We start from the raw sequence: 21,169 nt of genomic DNA, 5'->3' as shown, positions 1-21,169 counted from the left end.
AGTAAGTGACTGGATATGACATGTGATGTGTTTGTGAGTGACTGGGCATGGTAAGCAATGTGTTTGTGAGTGACTGGATAAGATATGTAATGTATTTGTGGATAACTGGGTATGATATGTAATTTGGTTTTGAGTGACTGGATATGATATATAATTTGGTTTTGAGTGACTGGATATGATATGCAATGTGTTGTGAGTGACATGATATTATATGTAATGTGTTTGTGGGTAACTGGATATGATATGTAATGTGTTTTTCAGTGACTGGGTATGATATGTAATGTGTTTTCCAGTGACTGAGTATGATATATAATTTGGTTTTGAGTGACTGGATAAGATATGTAATGTGTTTGTGGATAACTGAGTATGATATATAATTTGGTTTTGAGTGACTGGGTATGATATGTAATGTGTTAGTAAGTGACTGGATATGACATGTGATGTGTTTATCAGTGAATGGATATAATATATCATGTGTTTGTGAGTGACTGGATATTATATGTAATGTGTTTGTCAGTGACTGGGTATGATATGTTATTTGGTTTTGAATGACTGGATATGATATGTTATTTGATTTTGAGTAACTGGATACGATTTGCAATGTGTTTGTGAGTGACTGGATATTATTTGTAATGTGTTTGTGAGTGACTGGATAGTATATGTAATGTGTCTGTGGGTAACTTGATATGATATGTTATGTGTTTGTCAGTGACTGGGTATGATATGTAATTTGGTTTTGAGTGACTGGATATGATATACAATGTGTTTGTGAGTGACTGGATAACATAAGTTATGTAATTGGCATGGTGGACAGACTTTTCAGAAGTGTGACAAGTTGGTGAGCATTTTGTTGTTTTGAACATTTTGTGATTTGAAGTGGGACATTTGCCGTGCCGTAACTGGATATGATATGTTATGTGTTTGTTCAGTGACTGGGTATGATATGGAATTTGGTTTTGAGTGACTGGATATGATATATAATTTTGTTTTGAGTGACTGGATATGATATGAAATGTGTTTGTGAGTGACTGGATATGAAATGTAATGTGTTTGTGGGTAACTGGATATGATATATAATGTGTTTGTTGGTAACTGGATATGACATGTAATGTGTTTGTCAGTGACTGGGTATGATATGTAATATGTTATTAAGTGACTGGATATGATATGTAATGTGTTTGTGGGTGACTGGATATTATATGTAATATGTTTATCAGTGACTGGATATGACATGTGATGTGGTTTTCAGTGGCTGGATATGATATATCGTGTTAGTGAGTGACTGGATATGATATGTTTAGTGTTTATCAGTCAGTGACTGGATATGATATGTTTAGTGTTTATCAGTCAGTGACTGGATATGATATGTTAAGTGTTTATCAGTCAGTGACTGGATACGATATGTTTAGTGTTTATCAGTCAGTGACTGGATATGATATGTTTAGTGTTTATCAGTCAGTGACTGGATATGAAATGTCATGTGTTTATCAGTGACTGGAAATGACATGTTTAGTGTTTATCAGTCAGTGACTGGATATGAAATGTCATGTGTTTGTGAGTGACTGGACATGATATGTCATGTGTTTGTGAGTGACTAGGCATGGTATGTAATGTGTTTATCAGTGACTGGATATGACATGTGATGTGTTTGTGAGTGACTGGATATGATATGTCATGTGTTTGTCAGTGACTGGGTATGATATGTAATGTGTTTATCAGTGACAGGATATGATATATCGTGTTTGTGACTAACTGGATATGATATGTCATGTGTTTGTCCGTGACTGGGTATGATATGTAATGTTTTTATCAGTGATTGGATATGATACATGTATGTAATGTGTTTGTCAGTGACTGGGTATGACATGTTATATGTTCGTGAGTGACTGGATATGATATTTAATGTGTTTATGAGTGACTGGATATGATACATGTATGTAATGTGTTTGTGAGTGACTGGGTATGACATGTTATATGTTTGTGAGTAACTGGATATGATATGCAATGCGTTTGTGAGTCACTGAATGTGATATGTAATATGTGTGTGGGTGACTCGAAGCTATATACAGCGAAATCTCTTTATCTCGAAGTCGATTGAGTCGTGGAAGAACTTTGAGTTATCCGGGTTTGTATATTTAGCACGAAATTTGCTTTTAGGACATAGCACTAACAGTTGTTGATTTCATTAATAGCCAATGCTTATAATCACTGATTGAAAGATATACATAATCAATATAAGTAATACAGGTTTGTAATTTTGCAATAAACACGCATACAAAAAGAGAGTAAGTTAACGCAGTCAAACGGTTGGACCAAATATGTGATATGGGCGGGCCTTGCGATTAAATGTTGCAGTGTTAAATTATACCGCTGTCTCCGTCCTCGTACTATACAGTGCGGAAATGAAAGTGCGCAAGTTTAGAACAAATCACTGTAATGGATCGTACGCATAGTCGATTCTGTAAATGAAAACACACCCAAACATAGTATACCGTACATGTAACACATTAATTCATTAAAGTCAAATGTGACACCTGACACCTACTCAACTCGATGTAATCAACAGCAATTATCGAATTGTTCTGAAAGTCCTTGATCGACTTTCAAAGCCATGCTGGCTCCTGTAAAAACATGAACCCATGAAGCTGTCATAGGTTGTGATTTTAACTGTGGAACTCTTTTATGCATGACCACACTTTGTGAACATTTTTCCGGTTTGTATTGTCATCTGTGTGGGTGTACAAATCATTAAACGGACTCACAGTAAGTACAGAATACTTTTGATCAACAGTGATGAAGTTTTTTTTTTATTATGAACAACATGATTTTGACAGTACGCACACTTTACAGTCTGAAGCTTTATCGTAAATTCTTTTTACTGATTTCATGCTAGTCTACTCACGAAAGATGTTCATAAACACATGATGTACTTTTCTATTTGTATCAAAAATTTAATAAGTGACAAAATGAAATCGAACACTATTAAGTAGACTATGTTATGATGTTGGATTCACACTATTGAAACCAATATCTTACTTCGCAGTATCCGAGTTTTTCGACTTTACAGGGTTCGAATTATCAGAGTTTTATTTACTAAGATGAAGAAGAGATTCGACCGGGACTGGAGAAATACTTCGAAATAAACGGGGACTTCGAGATAACGAGGTTCAACTGTATAGTATATTGGTATTTGACTAGATGTGAAATACACAAGATTTACTGTAAAGACATACAATTTAGTGAAACGTTAACTTTATATCATATGAGTATTGTTTGAAGGCTAAGCTGGAGCTGCATTCATTATTGTATTGATGCTTAGGGAAATGTGTATTCAATCAATGATTAAATTTGAGAACAATTTGCCAAAATTTCATGAAAAAAGCATTTCATGAAGAAAGTGTTTAGAATCGTGAAACCAATACATTGTTATTTTCTTTTTGCCAAGGGATGCAAACTGCAATATATTTTATGTAAATAAATAAACAAACTTAATATTCTGTGTTGCAATTCACGTTTTAATATTGTTCTGGTACAGAAGAATGAATGAGTATATATAAATGATCCCATAGCTATATTTCCGGTTGAATATGGACTAAAGGAAAATGTCGTGTGTTTATTTTAATAATCAATGACTAAATGGTCGCTTGTTAGTTGAATCGGGAGTTAGACCAGTCCTGTACACTCTTTCCATCCGAAAATCCGGCGATCCTTCGTCCCGGTTTGTCAATATAGTCCGGAAGTGACGATACGGGCCGGGCATCCAAGGACAAACAACAAATGCGTTTTCTTCCTTGTGTGGTGAATAAGCACGATAAACTGTCCTGAAATTTTCCAGTAGTTTTTTAGGACGAATGGTATCGGCATATAATTTATCCCAGTTAGTGAAGGCATCCTTAACTGTAGCTTTCCTCATGTTCTGATAGTAGTCGTTGATTGCTTGGGTCGCCTTGGTGATCGAAGGAGAATGTAAAGAGGATAGACAGAAAGAAATAAGGAAAGTGAGAGGAATGTAGCTGCAAGGTTACATGACTAGAGTGTATAATACAGGGAGTATCTTGCATGATGCGAGATAGATTGACATTCTTTTTTTTCACTACTCAGTATTGGCTCAAGTTGCCTATCACATGGTTGTTTGGTAGAACGCATAACACATATCTTTTACTGTTAACACATATCTTTTACTGTTGTTAATTGTGACTTTTACAATATTTTATTTGCATATATAAATGAAGCTTCGTTAGAAAGAATAGTATATGAGTATACGTGCGATTGTTATTTAGCATACATAAAAATTAAAATATATAATTCTAATTGTGGAACTATTTCATCATCGTACTTTTTTATGTATATATACATATAGTTATGGATTTTTTTTATTTTTGTGTTGTATTATTTTCAATGATAGATAGATGGACATTCAGTTACTTTTCTTTTACTTGCCTATGTGGCAGAAACATCGCCCACTCATGCTTCAAACAGAGGATTTGAAACCGCCAAATGAGAAATAAATATCATCGTTTAAACATATGTATGAATAGTATTATGTTTCCGCAGCCAACGGTGAAAATGATAATCTTGCAGAAACTATTAATCGTATTTCCCGAGATAATTGGTAAATGGTACCATATGAACATATTTATATGAGTAATGAACGGGTGGTTAACACATGTAAGCAACCTGGATATAGTATCAGATCTTACCTTTTCTCGTATGTTAGGGAGGTCATCAATAGTCGGCCGGTGTTTCAGGTTTTTGATTTTTAACACAGGAAGAGGTACTTTTCCCTTATCGATCTTAGGTTTACCAGATGTTCTCCGACTGCTACTTTGGTTACCTTTTATTAAAAAATCCAATCCAATACACAGTTAATACATTTTAAACTGATTTAAACACGCTGAAGATTCAACATATCGGGTTGAATATCCGAACTTAAACTTTGCCTGGACTGGCACATGCATGTTCTAAAACAGAATACTTGCATCCCGCCCCCTCCCTCAGTGTTTATCGCATTCTCGACCAAAAGAGAACAAAACCACGACATATATATATATAGGTATAAGTAAAATGAAATCAAAACTGAACGAGTTTATTTTAAACAGGTAAGAGGATATGTAGAAATATAATGGTTTACATTACTGACGTCCCCTCTAAAATTATCTGATATTAAATTTAGGGTCAAGAATAACAGATAAAATATCATAGTATTTATAAAATATTTAAGTAAGTGTCTGATTTGTTATTCAATATAGGGTCAAGAATAATAGATAAAATATCATAGTATTTCTAAAATATTTAAGTAAGTGTCTGATTTGTTATTCAACTGGTGTAGTCGTTCTTCGTGAACAATTGAAACGAAGAGTTAGTGGTACCTTGTTCATCGACGGTGGGCTCTGGTTTTCGAGGATCAACTGGTTCGGCCTCTTCTTTGGTGCTATCCAATTTGATGAAGTTTGTTCCTTAGAGATAAAAAGGCGGTGACTTACAAAGTTGCATAATTAATTCAAAAACAAGTTAGTTAGGAACCTGGAACCATTAATCAAAATCGATGCTTTAAAATAATATGGCACGATGAAGATGCTTTTATTACTCGCATAACAATCCATGTGGTTTTATTGTATACAAACGTGCAAGTGTGAGTCTTAGTCACTCTGTACATTAAGATAAACTAGTCGGAACTACGAAGTTTCACAAAGCAAAGCTTCACTGTATTCATAGGAACACATTGTCCAGATAAACAAAGAGTACGTCCGCCGTTATACTATTTATTACATTTTAAAACCGAGTTTTGAATATCCACTACAGAATTGTTAATGTCAAGAAATCAATATAATTGTATGCATCGATAAAACGATTTTTTGATAACAACAAGAGATCCCAGAGGGATTTCGGCGCCCACCTTCCTACCTCCTCATCATAAGTTCTGTGTCGGTTAGATCGTCTCTCTCATCTGTTTGATAGTCATGTAAACAGTAAATGCACCTTGAGGTAACTTTTGATCTTAACTTCACGCTGCTGTGTACTCTAGTATAAATGACATCCTTCAAAGTTAGTTTGTTGTATTTCCAAGAATAGTGCTTAATGTAAAAGAAATATAACTGATCATTGCAATATGCCTTGCGTACGTGGAGAAGGTGATTTTCGATCATTCTTGAGTAATAGCAATAACAAGAATGAACTCTCCAAAGGTCCAACATGGCTACCTAGTGGCCATGATTCAGCGCCAAGTCTCAAAATAATACATTTACAATAACGGATCAAAAGTAACCTTCACAAGGAATTTGATAACTATCTGTTAAGTGCTTTTTGAGAAATATCTATTAATAGTTTTAACTATCAAAATTCAAGATGGCTGCCTAGCCGTAATCTTGTTTTATGATCACTCAAAATAAAACATGTACAACTTGGGACCAAGGTGAACCTTCCTATGCAATATAAGAAGAATCTGTCACGTTTTGAGAAATACAGATTACAAGAATCGGACGACGGACGCACTACGAACAACGAACGACAGGCGATTTGATTAGCCCACCATTTGATGACGGTGGGCTTAAAATATAAAATACACTTATCTGAGGACGGGGATATGCCTTATACAAATAATTTCGTCATACAAAGAAAAGAAATAATACTGAAAACATATGCAATGTGACCGTACTAACACATTAGTATTTGATCACGATGTGTACTTTAGTTTAACTCTCGTTCTCTTACGCCTTTTTAAAACACACGCAAAATTGTTAGTGAGTCATCAATTCTCCAAAGGGACGTTTCAGATAAAAAAAATTCCACACATGAACTACGTACACTTGCTGTATATCAGTGTTGCATACTCTCGCGTTGTACCGTATAAGCTTTAAAGTTTGTAATGTATTAATATATATCGGCATTTTTTCAGAACGAGACATTCCATTTTTGTGCATATTAAAATTGAAATGTTTGATTATTTGGTTGATTTTGCGATTAGTCCACTCGTTTGTTCAATTTTGATTTCTATATTCTTCAACTGATCAAATGAAAAGTAATCGTGTGATCGTAAAGAAATCGAGAAAGTATTCTAATGTTTACCCAGATGCGTCGCCTTGAGCATATATTGAGCAAATAATAACAATTTTGATAGGTAATGTGATTTTCATACTCCGGGAAGCGCACATTTTACCCAAACAGATAGTTCTCGCAGCTAAACCATCACTCAAACATTGATGCACTCAAACATTCCTAAAAGTTGATCATTTATATATTTATTTATTTAATCGTGGTAGAAAGAATGACGAAATCACTTATATATGTTTATGCAATAGCCAATTCCTGAAACCAACCGACACCGCCTTTTAAAAGCAATGTATAATACAACATTCGACATTACATGATGATCCATAAGCCCTTATGTATCTGATTTTAATGATGGTTTTACTGATTGAATCAAAAATCCTTGATTTAGGGAAAGTTAGATCCAAGAGTACGGCGTATATAAATACAGGTGTATGTTGTTTATACGTTTGTATGTCTTTACAGAGAGTGAATTAAGACGGACAAGATGGACAAAGGAAATCGAGGTCACTGGACTAAGATTACTGGATATGCTCTCACTCTGATCAACAACTTTATACTGTAAGTAAATATTTCTATATCTGGGACCGGTTTTCTAAAATCAGAACTAGCTTTACTAGTTGCTAAGGCAAATTTTCAAAATATGTTTTTTAGGTTTGTTACCCTCAACATTTTTTATACATGAAAGCTAAGTTTTAAATTTCAGTATTTTGGAAAATATACAGACTTGTACCACATTTAAATTTTGAGTTTTGTTGTAAAGATAACCAGGTCTTAACCAATAGGCCCTGATGATTAGCAATTCGTGGTATATTGCAAGCGTAAGAGTTCTATTTTAAGGAATGTGTAATAAAACATTAGGTAAAGATCATTTGATCAATTATCAAATGTGCTTTAGGTAACCTTATTATTACCATTTGTATGATTCTGAAGTATCAATTAACGATGAATTCATAGCAATGTAAATTTTTGTGTTTTTTTTATAAGTTTCTTTGGTTTATATATACCCTAAATTATTTTATTTTTTTATGTGTGAAGATTGAGTTCCGGTTTCGTCCTTGTGCCAATATCCATAAATTTTCTATCTAACAATGGATATAACTGTTAGGGTAGCTAGTCCAATCACTATTCTACCGTATACAACTGCACATGTAATGAAAATTACTTGTCCTATTCAAGCCGTGTTATTTTCTGTATATTCATACTAGACGTTATAAGTTGTGGTCCCCCTGAGGGAGTAAGAATATATCAGAATAAGTCGAAGTAGTGTTGGTGAAAATAAGAGTATATGAAAAATATCATGATCAATAGCGTAGTGGAAAAGCTCTTTGCTTTAAAAGCAATGTTGAACCCCTGTGGCGGGGTCTTTATATGAGAAAAAAAACCAATAAGTATATTTCTTTAGTATAACTCTTGGATAAAGTAGTTAGGCAAGTAACTTTATGTCATATCAAAATGCCAACTTCGAACTCCTCGTGTGTGGCTGTACAACCTTAACAAGTGTACTAAGACTCTCTATCTACACACAACTCAGTGGTACAATGTGTCATACATTTTGAAATCGCCGACATGTTTTCAACAGGAATCGAGCAAGCGTACCATAAACATGGCATTGTTTTATGACAAACGCAAACAAGATGGAGGGGTAGCACGCAAACAGGCTCAAAGAAAATCTTTAAATGGTGGTAATAGAATAGGCAATTGAGACACTCGTCTGAACAACTTACAGTGAACAGTAATGATATTAATAGCCAAGACGTTTTTATTTTATTTTTATTTTTTAAGAAAGAAAACTGAAAGTAGGGGATGGGCAATTGCCGGAAACAAATTTCAAATCCGAAGGAACAATACTAAATTGAGATGAATGATATACCTTGGAGAATTAAGCTCTCGTGTATAGTGGTGTCATGTGACGACACGTAACAGTCGTGATGTGTGATGCTGTACATATAAAACTTTGATACTTGTGAATGATAATAGACATATTTAGCCTTACTGTTTTTTGCCCTCAGATTATTAATACGATGACTTCCTGGTAATTTGGACACAATGATGTGACGTTTGTCCCACATCTTCAAAGATTCCTAAAAAACAAATCATGGATATAAAAAGTTTGTGGTAAAATTATACATGAAAATACATTATTGTCTTAGCAGACGGTCTTATGGTCCTCTAACACTCGTTACCAATACTGGTAAATTCAATAAAGCCAGAATGATAGGCCTACAGCAAAACATCCTATATTTATAATTTAAAAGAGTAGATATGTTTTATTGATTCATTTCATGCTCCTAGAGTCTGCTCGTGAAGTGCCTTCTTGGAACAGCAGAAGTAGTGTTGTCAGAGTCAAAACAGTGACGTCACATTAGTAGTCACCTGACTAGAAGATGTTTTAGTCTCACAGCCCAAATGTGTTGCGATCTCTATATCCTTCCATGTCATCATGCAAAACACATGTAATTAAATTATGATTAAATCAAAATCATGTTTCCGAGGCAACTCATCTTTTCATTTAAAATGAGGAGAGAATCGTAAAAATTGGTTTGGACATTTTGTTTAAAAATCGAGGAACCAAGGCAAATACAAAATATGAAATAAAGCATAGTATATGTGATAATTGCTATGTAATACACATATATCAATATTTAGAACAATTGTTGCATAACAACTTGCTTTCATGTAACATAGTAATATTATTTTCTATAATTATTTTTTTATTCATTATAATTTGCTAATCCTTAATTGATGAAACGGCCGTATGATGCAGTAACTGTTTACTTGTATGGCTTTCTGCGTCTATAAGCGATTCCTTACTTTGTTTTTCTAGTTATTTTAGAAAGTGCTCGATTAAATTAGCGAGATGAGTTATACGTGTACTTAGTATGCTGATTGTGACTAGGTGTTTGGTACCGATGCGTGTTATATAGTATGCATGCTGATTGTGACTAGGTGTTTGGTACCGATGCGTGTTATATAGTATGCATGCTGATTGTCAACGTGGTACATTATCGATAAGTATATTATATGATAAGTAAACTGAATGTAAACAGGTTCCTCATTGCTGAAAGGTATATGTTACGGCAAATATTCTGAGTGTAATTTTACGTATGTGTTATATTGTACTTATGTTTTATATGTTACGCGTCAATTAAGTTCGTTACCGATGTGTGCTACATATTAACCTGATTGTCCAGCAGGTGTTTGATATAATTATGCATTACATAATGAGTGTTATGATTACCAGTAGGCTATAGCGTATACTTACATGGATGGTTGCCTGTACTCCTCTGTGGGTGGCGTTATCTGACGGGATAGTATCTATGACGATTCTAGGCCTTGCATCACTTTCGGTATGCGCTAACACCTTGGTAGACATTGATGCTGGGGTGACTATCAGTGTCGGTTTGCACTGTTGAGGGGAATGCTTCATATCCTCTTTCAGCTTGTATTTGCTTATTGCCTTTCTCCCTACCTAGTTATTTTTTATGGAAATTAATGTACGTGTTATCATCATATATAAAGAACTGATAAATACAAATATGTATAAATTCCTATTTTTGGACTAATGCGATTATTTATTAAATAAAGCTGCAAGAATGTTTACTTCTGTTCTGTTCACAATAAATATCAACAAACGAAGAAGTGATAATGAAGAACATGAAACATTTTTTTAAAAAGATTCAGATGATTAATATATCGACGTAGAATTGTGCGTACCAATGTGACTAATACTGCTAACATACCTGTCTCCTGATACTAGTTGGTTTAACCGATCCACTTTGTGAAACGAATGGCAACGGTTTAGCATAAGGCGAGTTTATATTTTTGGCAGTTTTCTGCATCTTTTTAAACTGGCGTGTGAGCTGGCGATCTGTTAATCCTATAAGGCGCACACCCGCAGTATAATGACTAAGGACATGGGGTGCCTGGCGCATACGAGCCAAATACGATCTCTCAATGTCCCCCAGAGTTGTTTTCTTTGAGAACTCGGTTATTGCTGTGTAAAACAATCTCTGTCGCTTCGAGAATTTCCTCCCTTTCTTCTTGTCATTATCTGAAGATAAAAGAGGATGACAGAAAGGATATAGGCGGGAGAGTACAAATACAAAACTCGCAACACTTGACCAATGGTAATTAGTGTTTGAAGCAGCACATCTTATAGCTATGTTTCAAAGGCACCAAATCGCAAACCAAGTAACAGCCAAGGAATATGAGGGGAAATACTGCCGACAAGCTAGCTATTCAATATTACAATATTATAGTTAAAAAGATGTACTTCAATCCTTGTATTTTAAGTTCAAAACAAACAAATAAAATTAAACATGGTCATGCTATGATGTTTTTTCCCTTTTTTCCAATACATACTAAACCGACACTGTTTCACCAAATGAAGGAATAGCCATTCTTGTGGGAACAAGGTCGCGTGTTCTATAGTTTGCATTTCCGTTGGGCGACAAACGCCAATCGTTCAATAATTGTTAACTGATCTGATCAACATACAGGTTTCCATATCGTAGTTATATACCAGTTTCAACCGTTAGTGGTAGTTAAATTAGCCGTCTGAGGAAGATAATATTTCAACAATCTTGGCAGGTAATTCATCCTCATATAAACCCTGATAAAGATTTATGATTGTATAAAACAAAAAAGTTGATCGAACTACAGTCACCTACCATCATCAGACTCGCCTCCCAAGAGATCGCCCTGTGTCATGTGAAACAGAAACTCATCGAAGTCGATCTCGCCATTGCCATCCTTATCAAGTTTCTTCAATACGTTCTCCACTTCTTCTTTTGTGATTTCACTGTCCACTCTCTTTAAGCCCTCATACAGACTATTGGCATTCAATAAACCCGTTTTTGAAGCGTCAAGCATATCGAACAACTGGAATGAAAAATAATTACCTGGAGGTGTGTCGTGATTAAAATGGAGTGTTTTTGTTCAAAACTGCATGATGCTTCCCTCGAACTTAGTAGTTTGAAGAAAGAACAAACAAAGCCGTGACAGCATGTCGTAAAAGAGGATAAATGATAATGCAGGAGAAAAACGTTACATAAAATGATATAAGAAGTCTTTCGCTACGTGGGAAACATCCTATGTTAATGTAGATGTGTATATATATATAGTGTATACGGTGGCCATGCATTTTCGCTGTGTACAGGCATTTAAAAGTTATCTTCTTGTTCATTTATATTACATTGTATTTCTTCTTTATTCATGAACGGCATGCCCTTTAAGGGAGTAATAAGTTTTCAAACCATCCCCAATTATGTTGCAGAGCATTACGACCGTTAGCGCAGTGAATAAGTTATCTGCTTTAAAGATGTCCAGAGATCAAAATCACTGAGGCGGAGATGCTATAGTGAAATAGGACATTATAATGAATACATTCCTTCTGTTTATCATTCAATTAACTTCAAAATATTGTATTGATGATACCATTAGAAATACAATAATACAGATGAATATCATTCCTTATTATAGTAAGTAGGCAAAGTCAGAAAAGGGAAAAAAAGAGGAACTATTCTTTGTTATCTATACAACAGAGACGGGACTCTACATGTCGTGCTAATTTGACTAATTAGTATCTTTATATTACAGAGGACTTCTATGTGTGTAGGCAAACATAACACCAGAGCTGCCCCCAGGAAAGCAGACAGATGTTACAATACAATATATATATGTATTTTCTTTGTGGTAGGGAAACATTACACTTTGTTCCCCGATATTTATTCCTTATCATCTCAAAATGATTATATACCGAGAGGGGGAGGGGAGCCCAGTGAAGCACAATTAACCGGGAAAAAACAAAGAACACAAAACTTATTTTGTACCTGCTACAAGTGCAATAAACACTTTATCATACCGAAATAGAACAATAAACAACATACGTTTGGCTATTGTTGTCGTCTATTGGAGCTTCTAAGAACTCGTGGTGACACATCTTCATATAACCCGGAAAACTCAAAGATGAAACAAGGTGTATTATTTTATCATTTCACTTACTTCCTTGAAGGCGGACGTGTGGTCGTCTGTGAGGTCTTCGTACCAATCAGGTTTCACTTCAGATCCAGACACTGTAAATAAGCACATGCATATCAGGTATTCAAACATCTACTCGAGGCCATGTATATCAAACTTCCGGGCTCATTATTAAGAATAGGGAAGACGAACCATACGGGTTGATATCTAAACTATAGGCTAATACATTTTCGTTGATGTTCTCTCTTTTGAACAGATTCATTTTTTTCGCAACACCTTATATCTAACGTCATGTAGCAACTAAGGAATATGAGTAGGAATCACTGCCTTACTGACACTCAGCTAGCTTTTTTCAGAACCACGTGCCTGTTTTTATTTCGTTTAGAGTATGCGCATACATATAGTACTAACTATCAGGAGTATCAGACGATCCTATGTCCAGTGAATCGTCAGCTGTATTTGTGGCGTTGACCTGTGATTGTCGTTGCTCAATGGCTTCATCTGGATCTATAAGACTCTGTAGTTGAACAAACAAGGCAATGTGAACATACAATAGCTAAACAAATGTTTCAGATTACAATAGTTAAACTTGCTCTGATCCGATTTATTTTCAGAAGTATAAAGTTTTTGTAACGTATAGTATTGAATATTTATTGAAGAATGCATGCATTTGTGTGAATAAAAAAAGTTTTAAAAAAAGGTGGAAACATTCTGCTAAAAAATTCTTTATAAATTATATAAATGACTTATTACTGCGTACTTACATGTCTGCTTTTAAGAATAGTTTGGTTTTGGTTGCCGAGACGACGAAGAAGGCTCATCGCGCCAGCGTCTCCCTTCTCGTCTTTCGGCGAGTCTTTCTTGCTCTTGGAATGCCTCCTTTCTTTGTGCTTTTTCATATTGAACCTTTAACACTAAAAACCAATGTCGAAAATTAAGAGCATGGCACCGCTGAACTGAGTCTGATATCTGGAAGAGCAGTTTTAGTTTTATTTCACCTATATACAAATGTACATGGAAGGCCCCGTACATGAACTAGAAAATGTCTAAAAAGTAGAACATAAAAACATATCTTATAATTGAAATGCTGATAACAAATATATTGCATTACAAATGTCACAGAAAGCCGAAAAAAAAATATATAATTAATTTATAATTAACAATTGCCTTTTTGCAACCATTCACTAAATCCAACAAATCTCAGATAATTTCATGATGAAAAGCTCAATATACAATAACAAACTTAGGAAAATGGCTACTGACAGATTGTGTAGTCTCATTTTCTTTTGTGACCAAATAGGACACTTTCTGTTTTCCCAAGACGATGCGAAAGTGTATTATCTACAAGTATAAGCCAGTTACATGTGCCAGGATATTCGAGTGTTTTAGATAATTTGTTTAATATTATTTTTGGGTCTCTGTGTGAAAAATGATAGCACTATCATCTGCATATAGTATGAGTTTGCACTCTGAATCGATACTTATTTTTCATGTCATTTACATATAAATGTTAACAAAAATCATCTTAATTTGTTTTGTTAACTTGAACATGTTGTTTCCCTTTGCGTGAGATAAGATTTAAACCATGCGATTGACTAAATACCCATACATTTCAATTTTGTTTTAAAGAATATCATGGTCAACTGTATCGAAACCTTTTGGCAAATCTAACAGTGCCATGCCTGTATGACATAATCTACAAGATGGATGAGGCAAGAATCAATTGAACGAGATGTTCTAAATCTTGATTGGTGTTCATGTATATAATAAATTAAATATAAAGATATGAACAACAAAGGAGTGAATAAGCAATGATTAGATTAATGAATCATACAATGGAAATAAACACAATGTCTTCATATAAGTGATTTTTATTGATTTCAAGTTGGATAACGATATGTTAGTAGGCGTAACCCCTCTTAGCAACACCCTTGCCGAAACTCTCGAGTAAAGACAAACAAACACATCAAAAGAAGTATATAACCGCCTATGAATGTCACAGTATTTGTAAATCAAGAAAAAATGTGAGTTATTACCTGTCCCTGTTGTATTGTCACATTACATCAGTGTACCGTTTTCGTCTCCTCGGTTAATGGTCTCATGTTTTTGTTAACATACAGCAGCTGACTCCATAAATCCCGCCCTCATTATGACGTCATGACATGCGCAACTATCTCTAATGATTACTTCCGTTAAATTTGCACATGTTTCCGGTTTCAGAATGTTGTCAATTATAGTCCACTTGCATTCGATACGATGGGCTATTCCAGCCGTTGTGATGGTTGGATCAGCTCCATTCTTCCTTGGACTGTGGGGAGGGATACGTCTTGTCACGAGCATCCTTCCTCGCAAATGCTACCGAACGGGCGACGATTATCTGTACACTATTTATCAGAGAATGGTGATATTCTTCTTCTACCATGTATCGGGGGTCGAGGTATGGTATGGAGCTGATGCAAATGTGTTAACGTGTTTAAGGTATTTCATGCAGGCTCATGTCAGTGTATATAGTATGTGATGGGCTCATACCTTTTCCTCAAAATGATCAAAATATGGAAGTTGCTTGGTTTACCCATCTCAAGAACAATGTCCATAATGACCTAGTCCTTTGCAGAAATTATTTGTCAGAATTTTGTTGATTTTGTCTGAAAAGTAACTTTTGAGTGCAGAATTTGAGTCGCGCAAAATTGCATTGAATATTATAATAAATGAAAAAAACTTACCTGTATATATATGCATTCCTGAAATCTCCAGAATGATTGTTTGTATTTTCATTGGATGTTTTACAATAATGAAGCTAACACGCCTATTGATACAAGTCAAGCCAGATTACCTGAGTGAGAAACCTGTAGTGGTTTGAATGTCGTACAGGTAAATATCGCTTGCTTTGCATGCTTTTTTCCAACCTCAGTCAGCCTTGTTAGCTTTGTGCTCAGTTGTGATTTATTCAGTGGAAATAAATGCCATTATTCTAGTGATTTGACACATTTTTTTCACATTTTCTTCATAAAAGTGAATACATGGATACCGAAGGAACGCATACATGTACAAGTATATATTTTTTTCATTAATTTCATTATTCATTACAATTTTGTGCCACTCAAAATCTGCATTCAAAAGTTACTTTTCAGACAAAATCAACACTAATTTTGACAAATAATTTCTGCAATGGTCATTATGGACATTGTTCTTGACATGGGTATACCAAGTAACTTCCATATTTTGTTCATTTTGAGAAAAAGTTATGAGCCCATCACATATACACTGACATGAGCCTGTATGAAATACCTTAATGTGTTCACATTTAAAATAATAAGTATTGCATTTACATTTTAAATGAGTGTGCTTCTTGTATTAAACATATTCTCTTACTGTTTTCTCCTGTGTAACATTTGTATGACCTCATTTATGGTAACAAGTTTAATTTAAAACGTTAACAAATGAAAATATTTATGTTATTTACATTTAATAATGTAAAGATAGCGGATCTGGAATTGGTTGAGCGTTAGTGATTAGATACATTTAGCTCACATGGTAGAGGTGTAACGGGAAAGGGGAAAATACCAGTCTTAACCAGGATTTGAACCCAGGGCATACAAGATCCAGACAGGTGCATGATTTGTCAAAATATATAAACCACTAGTCCCAGGGTGATGGTACATCTCCATTTCCATTATTTACAATTAGTGTAAAGATTTTTAATGTGAAAAAAGAGAAAAAAAATCATGTTAAAACATAGCTGGTTTCCATCAATCATGTGTACCAGAACTGGACTAGGTCAGTCACTGGCAATCAGATACTCAGTTGGTAGAGCGTCCATCTAGAGTTCTGAAAGTCCTAGGTTCGAATCCTGGTCTAATCATGCATTTCTCGTTTCCTGTTACATTTGGCACCCAACAAAAGATACCCGCAGTAGGTGGTATCAGACATATTTGTGGTCAAAGATTTATCAAGGACTAGGCTTGCCAGAAAATAATTTAAGAGACCAGTCCACTTAACCAAATTCAATTTCAAAGGCAAACAATTCTAGTCAAACAACTTGGAACAACATAAACTAAGGTGTTCTATCAAATGTTCTTATATCATTCATGAGAAAAGTGGAACACTTTATAACACCCCAATACCATAAAACTATATTCTTCCTTTGATTTAGCTATTTCAGAGATTTTTATGTGTAAATGTGATGTCACATTTTTGAATAGGTCATTGGAAAAACCAGATATGAAGAGAATTGAAAAATCAATGTACATTTCCAGTAAAAATTCAACTCGGACTGAGAAAGCAAACAGTTTAAGTTTAAGTTAACTTAATAAGTTAATAAAAAGATCTAGTCCTTTTGTTATGGGTTATATTAACTGTTCCACATGTCTGATACAAATAAAAAAAATATATAATTGAACAGATGTTGTTTCCTTTGCAGTTATTAGCATACGGGGATACTGATCTTTTGAAAAAGAAAGAAAATGCAATTTTTATTTGCAATCACCAGAATACAGGTAAATGTTCCATATCATTTAAAGCATTTTATTGTATATATATTCAATCAGAAATGATAGGAGCAGTACTTTTTTTTAACCAATATAAAAATATAGGATTTACTCAAGATATAAACTCTAGTCTAGCTTCACTTTTCACAAAATAATGGGGTATCGGTCATGGTGTAAATGTGCAGTCATTACATATAATTACAGCCTTCCCACAAAATGCAACCATCAATTTAGAAAACTATTAATGTATTTGTAATCAAACTTGCTCTTTTGGGTAAACAGATACAAAATTCTGTAGGTGGTCAATCATAGAACTGGAGTAGGAATTCAAATCGATGGTAAATACTTCAAGTAAAGATCTCCTCCAAAAGAAGGTAGCTTTGATATAAGTAAGTTAGATAGGGATGGACTGCCAACACCAAGGAATCAGTATGTAATGGTACACTTCCATTGAGTTGACTTGTACTTGTTTTGGATGGCTAGTCCAACTGTCTTCAGAAAAGATCCAATCATCAAGTTTGTAGAAATTAGAGAAGAACTAGTTCTGTACTACACATATATTTATACAGGTGTATTTCAGTATAAAAATATATTGTTTAGAAGCTTGAAAGTACAGAGTAGTATATTTATCAGTGCAAGGACAATTACATATCTATTCAGGTATATATTAGGATATTTCATGATTTTCATTTGAACATACGTGTATGTCAGTTGTGAAATTGCGCTTCAGTTGATTGGGCGGTGGCAAACTTTCTGGCTGTAAAGCAGGGGTCTCTGGGACATTTAAGATATATCCTGAAGGACGGACTGAAGTTCTTACCATTTTTTGGTCCCTACTTTAAACAAGTAAGATTACATTGGTTTATTTTGAATTAGTTTTAGTTTTATTCCTGGCCCATGGCCAGCAGAGGAATTTATAATTTGCAGCAATATCCATACTGATAAATGCCTATATTGCAATTGTCTTCTCTGTAAATTTAATGTTACCTTCTCATTTCTTATGGTTAAAATATTAATGCATAGGAACTACTTGTGATACCTTCAAATCACATGAAACATTATACAGAGTTCTGAGACCCTAGCACTGAACACCAAATCACTAATTCCAAATTAAAAATCACCTTCATTTTCACTACAGTGTATAACTACTCAAGGGAGATCATTCTTAATAGTTTCTGTAGGATAACTTGTTTTTCTCATCATCAATTTTATTATTTCTCTGCAATGCTATTATTAAAAACTGTTCTGGTTATAATTGGTTGGTATAACAAGAAAAATGTGGGCTCCTCTATTTATGAATTAATACCTATTCCAGTTTAAGTTCCAAAAAGATTAAAAAGAGTGATATAATAAGAAAGTGAAATGATAAAAGGGATAGTTCCCTAAAGAAAGATGGTTACTATGTTTACTATTAAATCGTATTAGTTGCTTATCAATTTGGAAAGAACTTTGACTTTGGTATGTGAAAGTTAACTTTCATGTTTTTCTGTTTTAGCATGGATGTATATACATCAAACGAGGAGGAAAATTTGATCAAGAGAAATTGAAAAGAGATGTTGCAGTCATCAAAGATAAAAAAGAACCAGTAATGTCTTCTTTATTGTTGTATATATTCTGTGTTATATACCAAAATAACTCAAAGATTCCTGTACCACTGACAAAACCTGTAACTGTGTACTAGAAGCAAGTTCTGCCAGCACGACTATAACACGACTTACAAATCAATTTGGAAAAGAAAACCATACACTGTGGGATGTTTGTTAAAATTAATACAGATAAAATCAACAAAAAAGTGTTCTGATTGTAATAGTTGAGCAGAACAGGGATTCAAAGCCTGGATTTCTGATTGTTATACTATCGCTCTAACTTACTAAGCTACCCGGTCAACAGCAGTGTCCTGGCCAAACTTTGCTACCGTTACATCCTAAACGAAATTAAAGGGAAGTTACTGTATATATGAAAATCCTTAATCTACATGATTTGAAGCAAGCAAAAATTACCTCCCCTTCAGCATTTCTAAAGTATGTCAAGTGTGAGAATCAAATGATCAATTGTGAGTCACATGCATATACATTGTACAATTAAGAAATTCATTGATATACAATGGTCAAAAATTAAATAACTTCAGGGATATACTTTGGATGATCTCTATAATGGTGGTTTCCTGTTTGTAGATATGGTTAGTGATCTTCCCTGAGGGTACCAGATACAACCCAGAGATCCCCAAGGTATTAGAAAGGAGCAGAGCATTTGCCCGAGAAAAAGGTATTGAATTGACTAGTTGTATCTGACTTTTGCTGTTAATATAGAGTCATGGGATATATCGATGTCTAGCTAATACTATGCTTTAATGAGATTTGCATCAGTATATATCATGACTGCTGTCAAAAAATAAATTTATTGGCAATATTGATGGATATAAGGGGCAAAACAATATCATACTCTTCATACAGGAAAAAAAAAAAAACATTCGTGAAAATAATCTCAAAGATGAGATAAAGAATATTGAAGATTTGGAAAGAATAGATTGGGAAATGTTAGAAAGGAAGAAAAGAGAACTAGAAAGTATTCGACTCCATAAACTAAAAGGAAGCATAATCAGGTCTAAAGCAAAATGGATAGAAGAAGGAGAAAAACCAACTAATTATTTTTTTAATTTAGAAAACAGAAATTTTACATCCAAAATTATACCAAGAATAGTAAAAGAAAATGGCACTTTAATTTCTGATCAAGTAGACATTCTGAACGAAATTATTTTTTTTTTATAAAAAATTGTATAATAATGATGATACTATAGAGGATGTTAACTTAGACAATCTATTTGAAAATATTGATATTCCAAAGTTAAATGTTACAGAATCTGAAAACTTAGAAGGTCCTATCTCTATAACTGAGGCATCAAAAACTCTTTATAAGATGAAAAATAATAAAAGTCCTGGCTCAGATGGATTCACAGTCAAATTTTTTAAGTGCTTTTGGAAACAGTTAGGTATTTTTGTAGTAAGATCTATTAACAATAGTTATGAAAATGGTGAACTATCTGTAACTCAAAAACAGGGCATAATTACTTGTTTACCAAAGGGAGATAAGCCACGTCAATTCCTAAAAAACTGGAGACCAATTTCTCTTTTAAATATAGTATATAAAATAGCTTCTGGAACAATAGCAGGTAGAATAAAAACAGTCTTAGATAAACTTATTAATACTGATCAAACAGGTTTTATTTCTGGGCGTTACATTGGGGAAAACACCAGGTTAATCTATGATATAATGCAATTTACAGAGGAAAATAATATACCGGGGATGTTACTCATGATAGATTTTGAAAAAGCTTTTGATTCTGTATCCTGGAAATTTATTGATGAAGTATTGGATTTCTTTAATTTTGGACATAGTATCAAAAAATGGGTAAAAACTTTTCAAAAAAACTCTAATTCGGCAATTAATCAGGGGGGGAATCTGTCAAAATTCTTTGATATAAAAAGGGGTTGCCGACAAGGTGATCCGATATCACCTTATATTTTTATCCTCTGTTCGGAAATTTTGGCAATCAAATTAAGAAATAACAAGAATATCAAAGGCTTAAAAGTACTCGAAGCTGAACAACCTATTTTACTTTCACAATATGCAGACGACACATCTTTAATTCTGGA

General features: G+C 34.0%; 2 protein-coding genes across 3 annotated transcripts in view; one reads left to right on the top strand and one right to left on the bottom strand.

Annotated features, from left to right (window-relative positions):
- LOC110464454 (1-acyl-sn-glycerol-3-phosphate acyltransferase epsilon-like) overlaps positions 1-21,169 on the top strand; it is a 52,405-nt gene that overhangs the window by 17,654 nt on the left and 13,582 nt on the right. Inside the window, exons 1-7 of one of the 2 annotated variants that reach the window (XM_021519672.1) lie at positions 2,678-2,763; positions 7,513-7,608; positions 15,250-15,466; positions 17,450-17,525; positions 18,247-18,362; positions 19,012-19,101; positions 19,691-19,781. In XM_021519672.1, coding sequence (XP_021375347.1) covers positions 7,535-7,608; positions 15,250-15,466; positions 17,450-17,525; positions 18,247-18,362; positions 19,012-19,101; positions 19,691-19,781 — 664 coding nt within the window. In that variant the 5' untranslated portion in view covers positions 2,678-2,763; positions 7,513-7,534. Of the gene's footprint in view, positions 1-2,677; positions 2,764-7,512; positions 7,609-15,249; positions 15,467-17,449; positions 17,526-18,246; positions 18,363-19,011; positions 19,102-19,690; positions 19,782-21,169 lie in introns of those variants that run through there. The other variant, XM_021519673.1, reaches the window with a different exon arrangement.
- On the bottom strand, positions 3,501-15,211 carry LOC110464451. The gene is made up of 11 exons (XM_021519669.1): positions 15,066-15,211; positions 13,794-13,943; positions 13,441-13,546; positions 13,054-13,124; positions 11,721-11,931; positions 10,791-11,101; positions 10,313-10,519; positions 9,044-9,131; positions 5,370-5,456; positions 4,701-4,834; positions 3,501-3,946 (listed from the first exon to the last, which is right to left on the bottom strand). Exons 2-11 carry the CDS (start codon positions 13,926-13,928, stop codon positions 3,626-3,628), a joined length of 1,671 nt encoding a protein of 556 aa, XP_021375344.1. The 5' UTR covers positions 13,929-13,943; positions 15,066-15,211; the 3' UTR covers positions 3,501-3,625.

The sequence above is a fragment of the Mizuhopecten yessoensis genome, unplaced genomic scaffold (assembly GCF_002113885.1).
Source record: "Mizuhopecten yessoensis strain PY_sf001 unplaced genomic scaffold, ASM211388v2 scaffold10989_1, whole genome shotgun sequence".
Classification (NCBI taxonomy): Eukaryota; Metazoa; Mollusca; class Bivalvia; order Pectinida; family Pectinidae; genus Mizuhopecten; species Mizuhopecten yessoensis.
This window is presented reverse-complemented; position numbering and strand designations above follow the sequence as displayed.

What these genes read in the sequence shown, in the direction of transcription:
- LOC110464451 (XM_021519669.1), bottom strand. Translation starts at nt 13,928, where the DNA reads ATGAAAAAGCACAAAGAAAGGAGGCATTCCAAGAGCAAGAAAGACTCG. An exon ending in ACACGTCCGCCTTCAAGGAA is followed by an intron (nt 11,932 to 13,053) that starts GTAAGTGAAATG and finishes TTTTCATTCCAG; the next exon opens with TTGTTCGATATGCTTGACGC. An exon ending in TAATCTGAGGGCAAAAAACA is followed by an intron (nt 5,457 to 9,043) that starts GTAAGGCTAAAT and finishes TTTATCTCTAAG; the next exon opens with GAACAAACTTCATCAAATTG.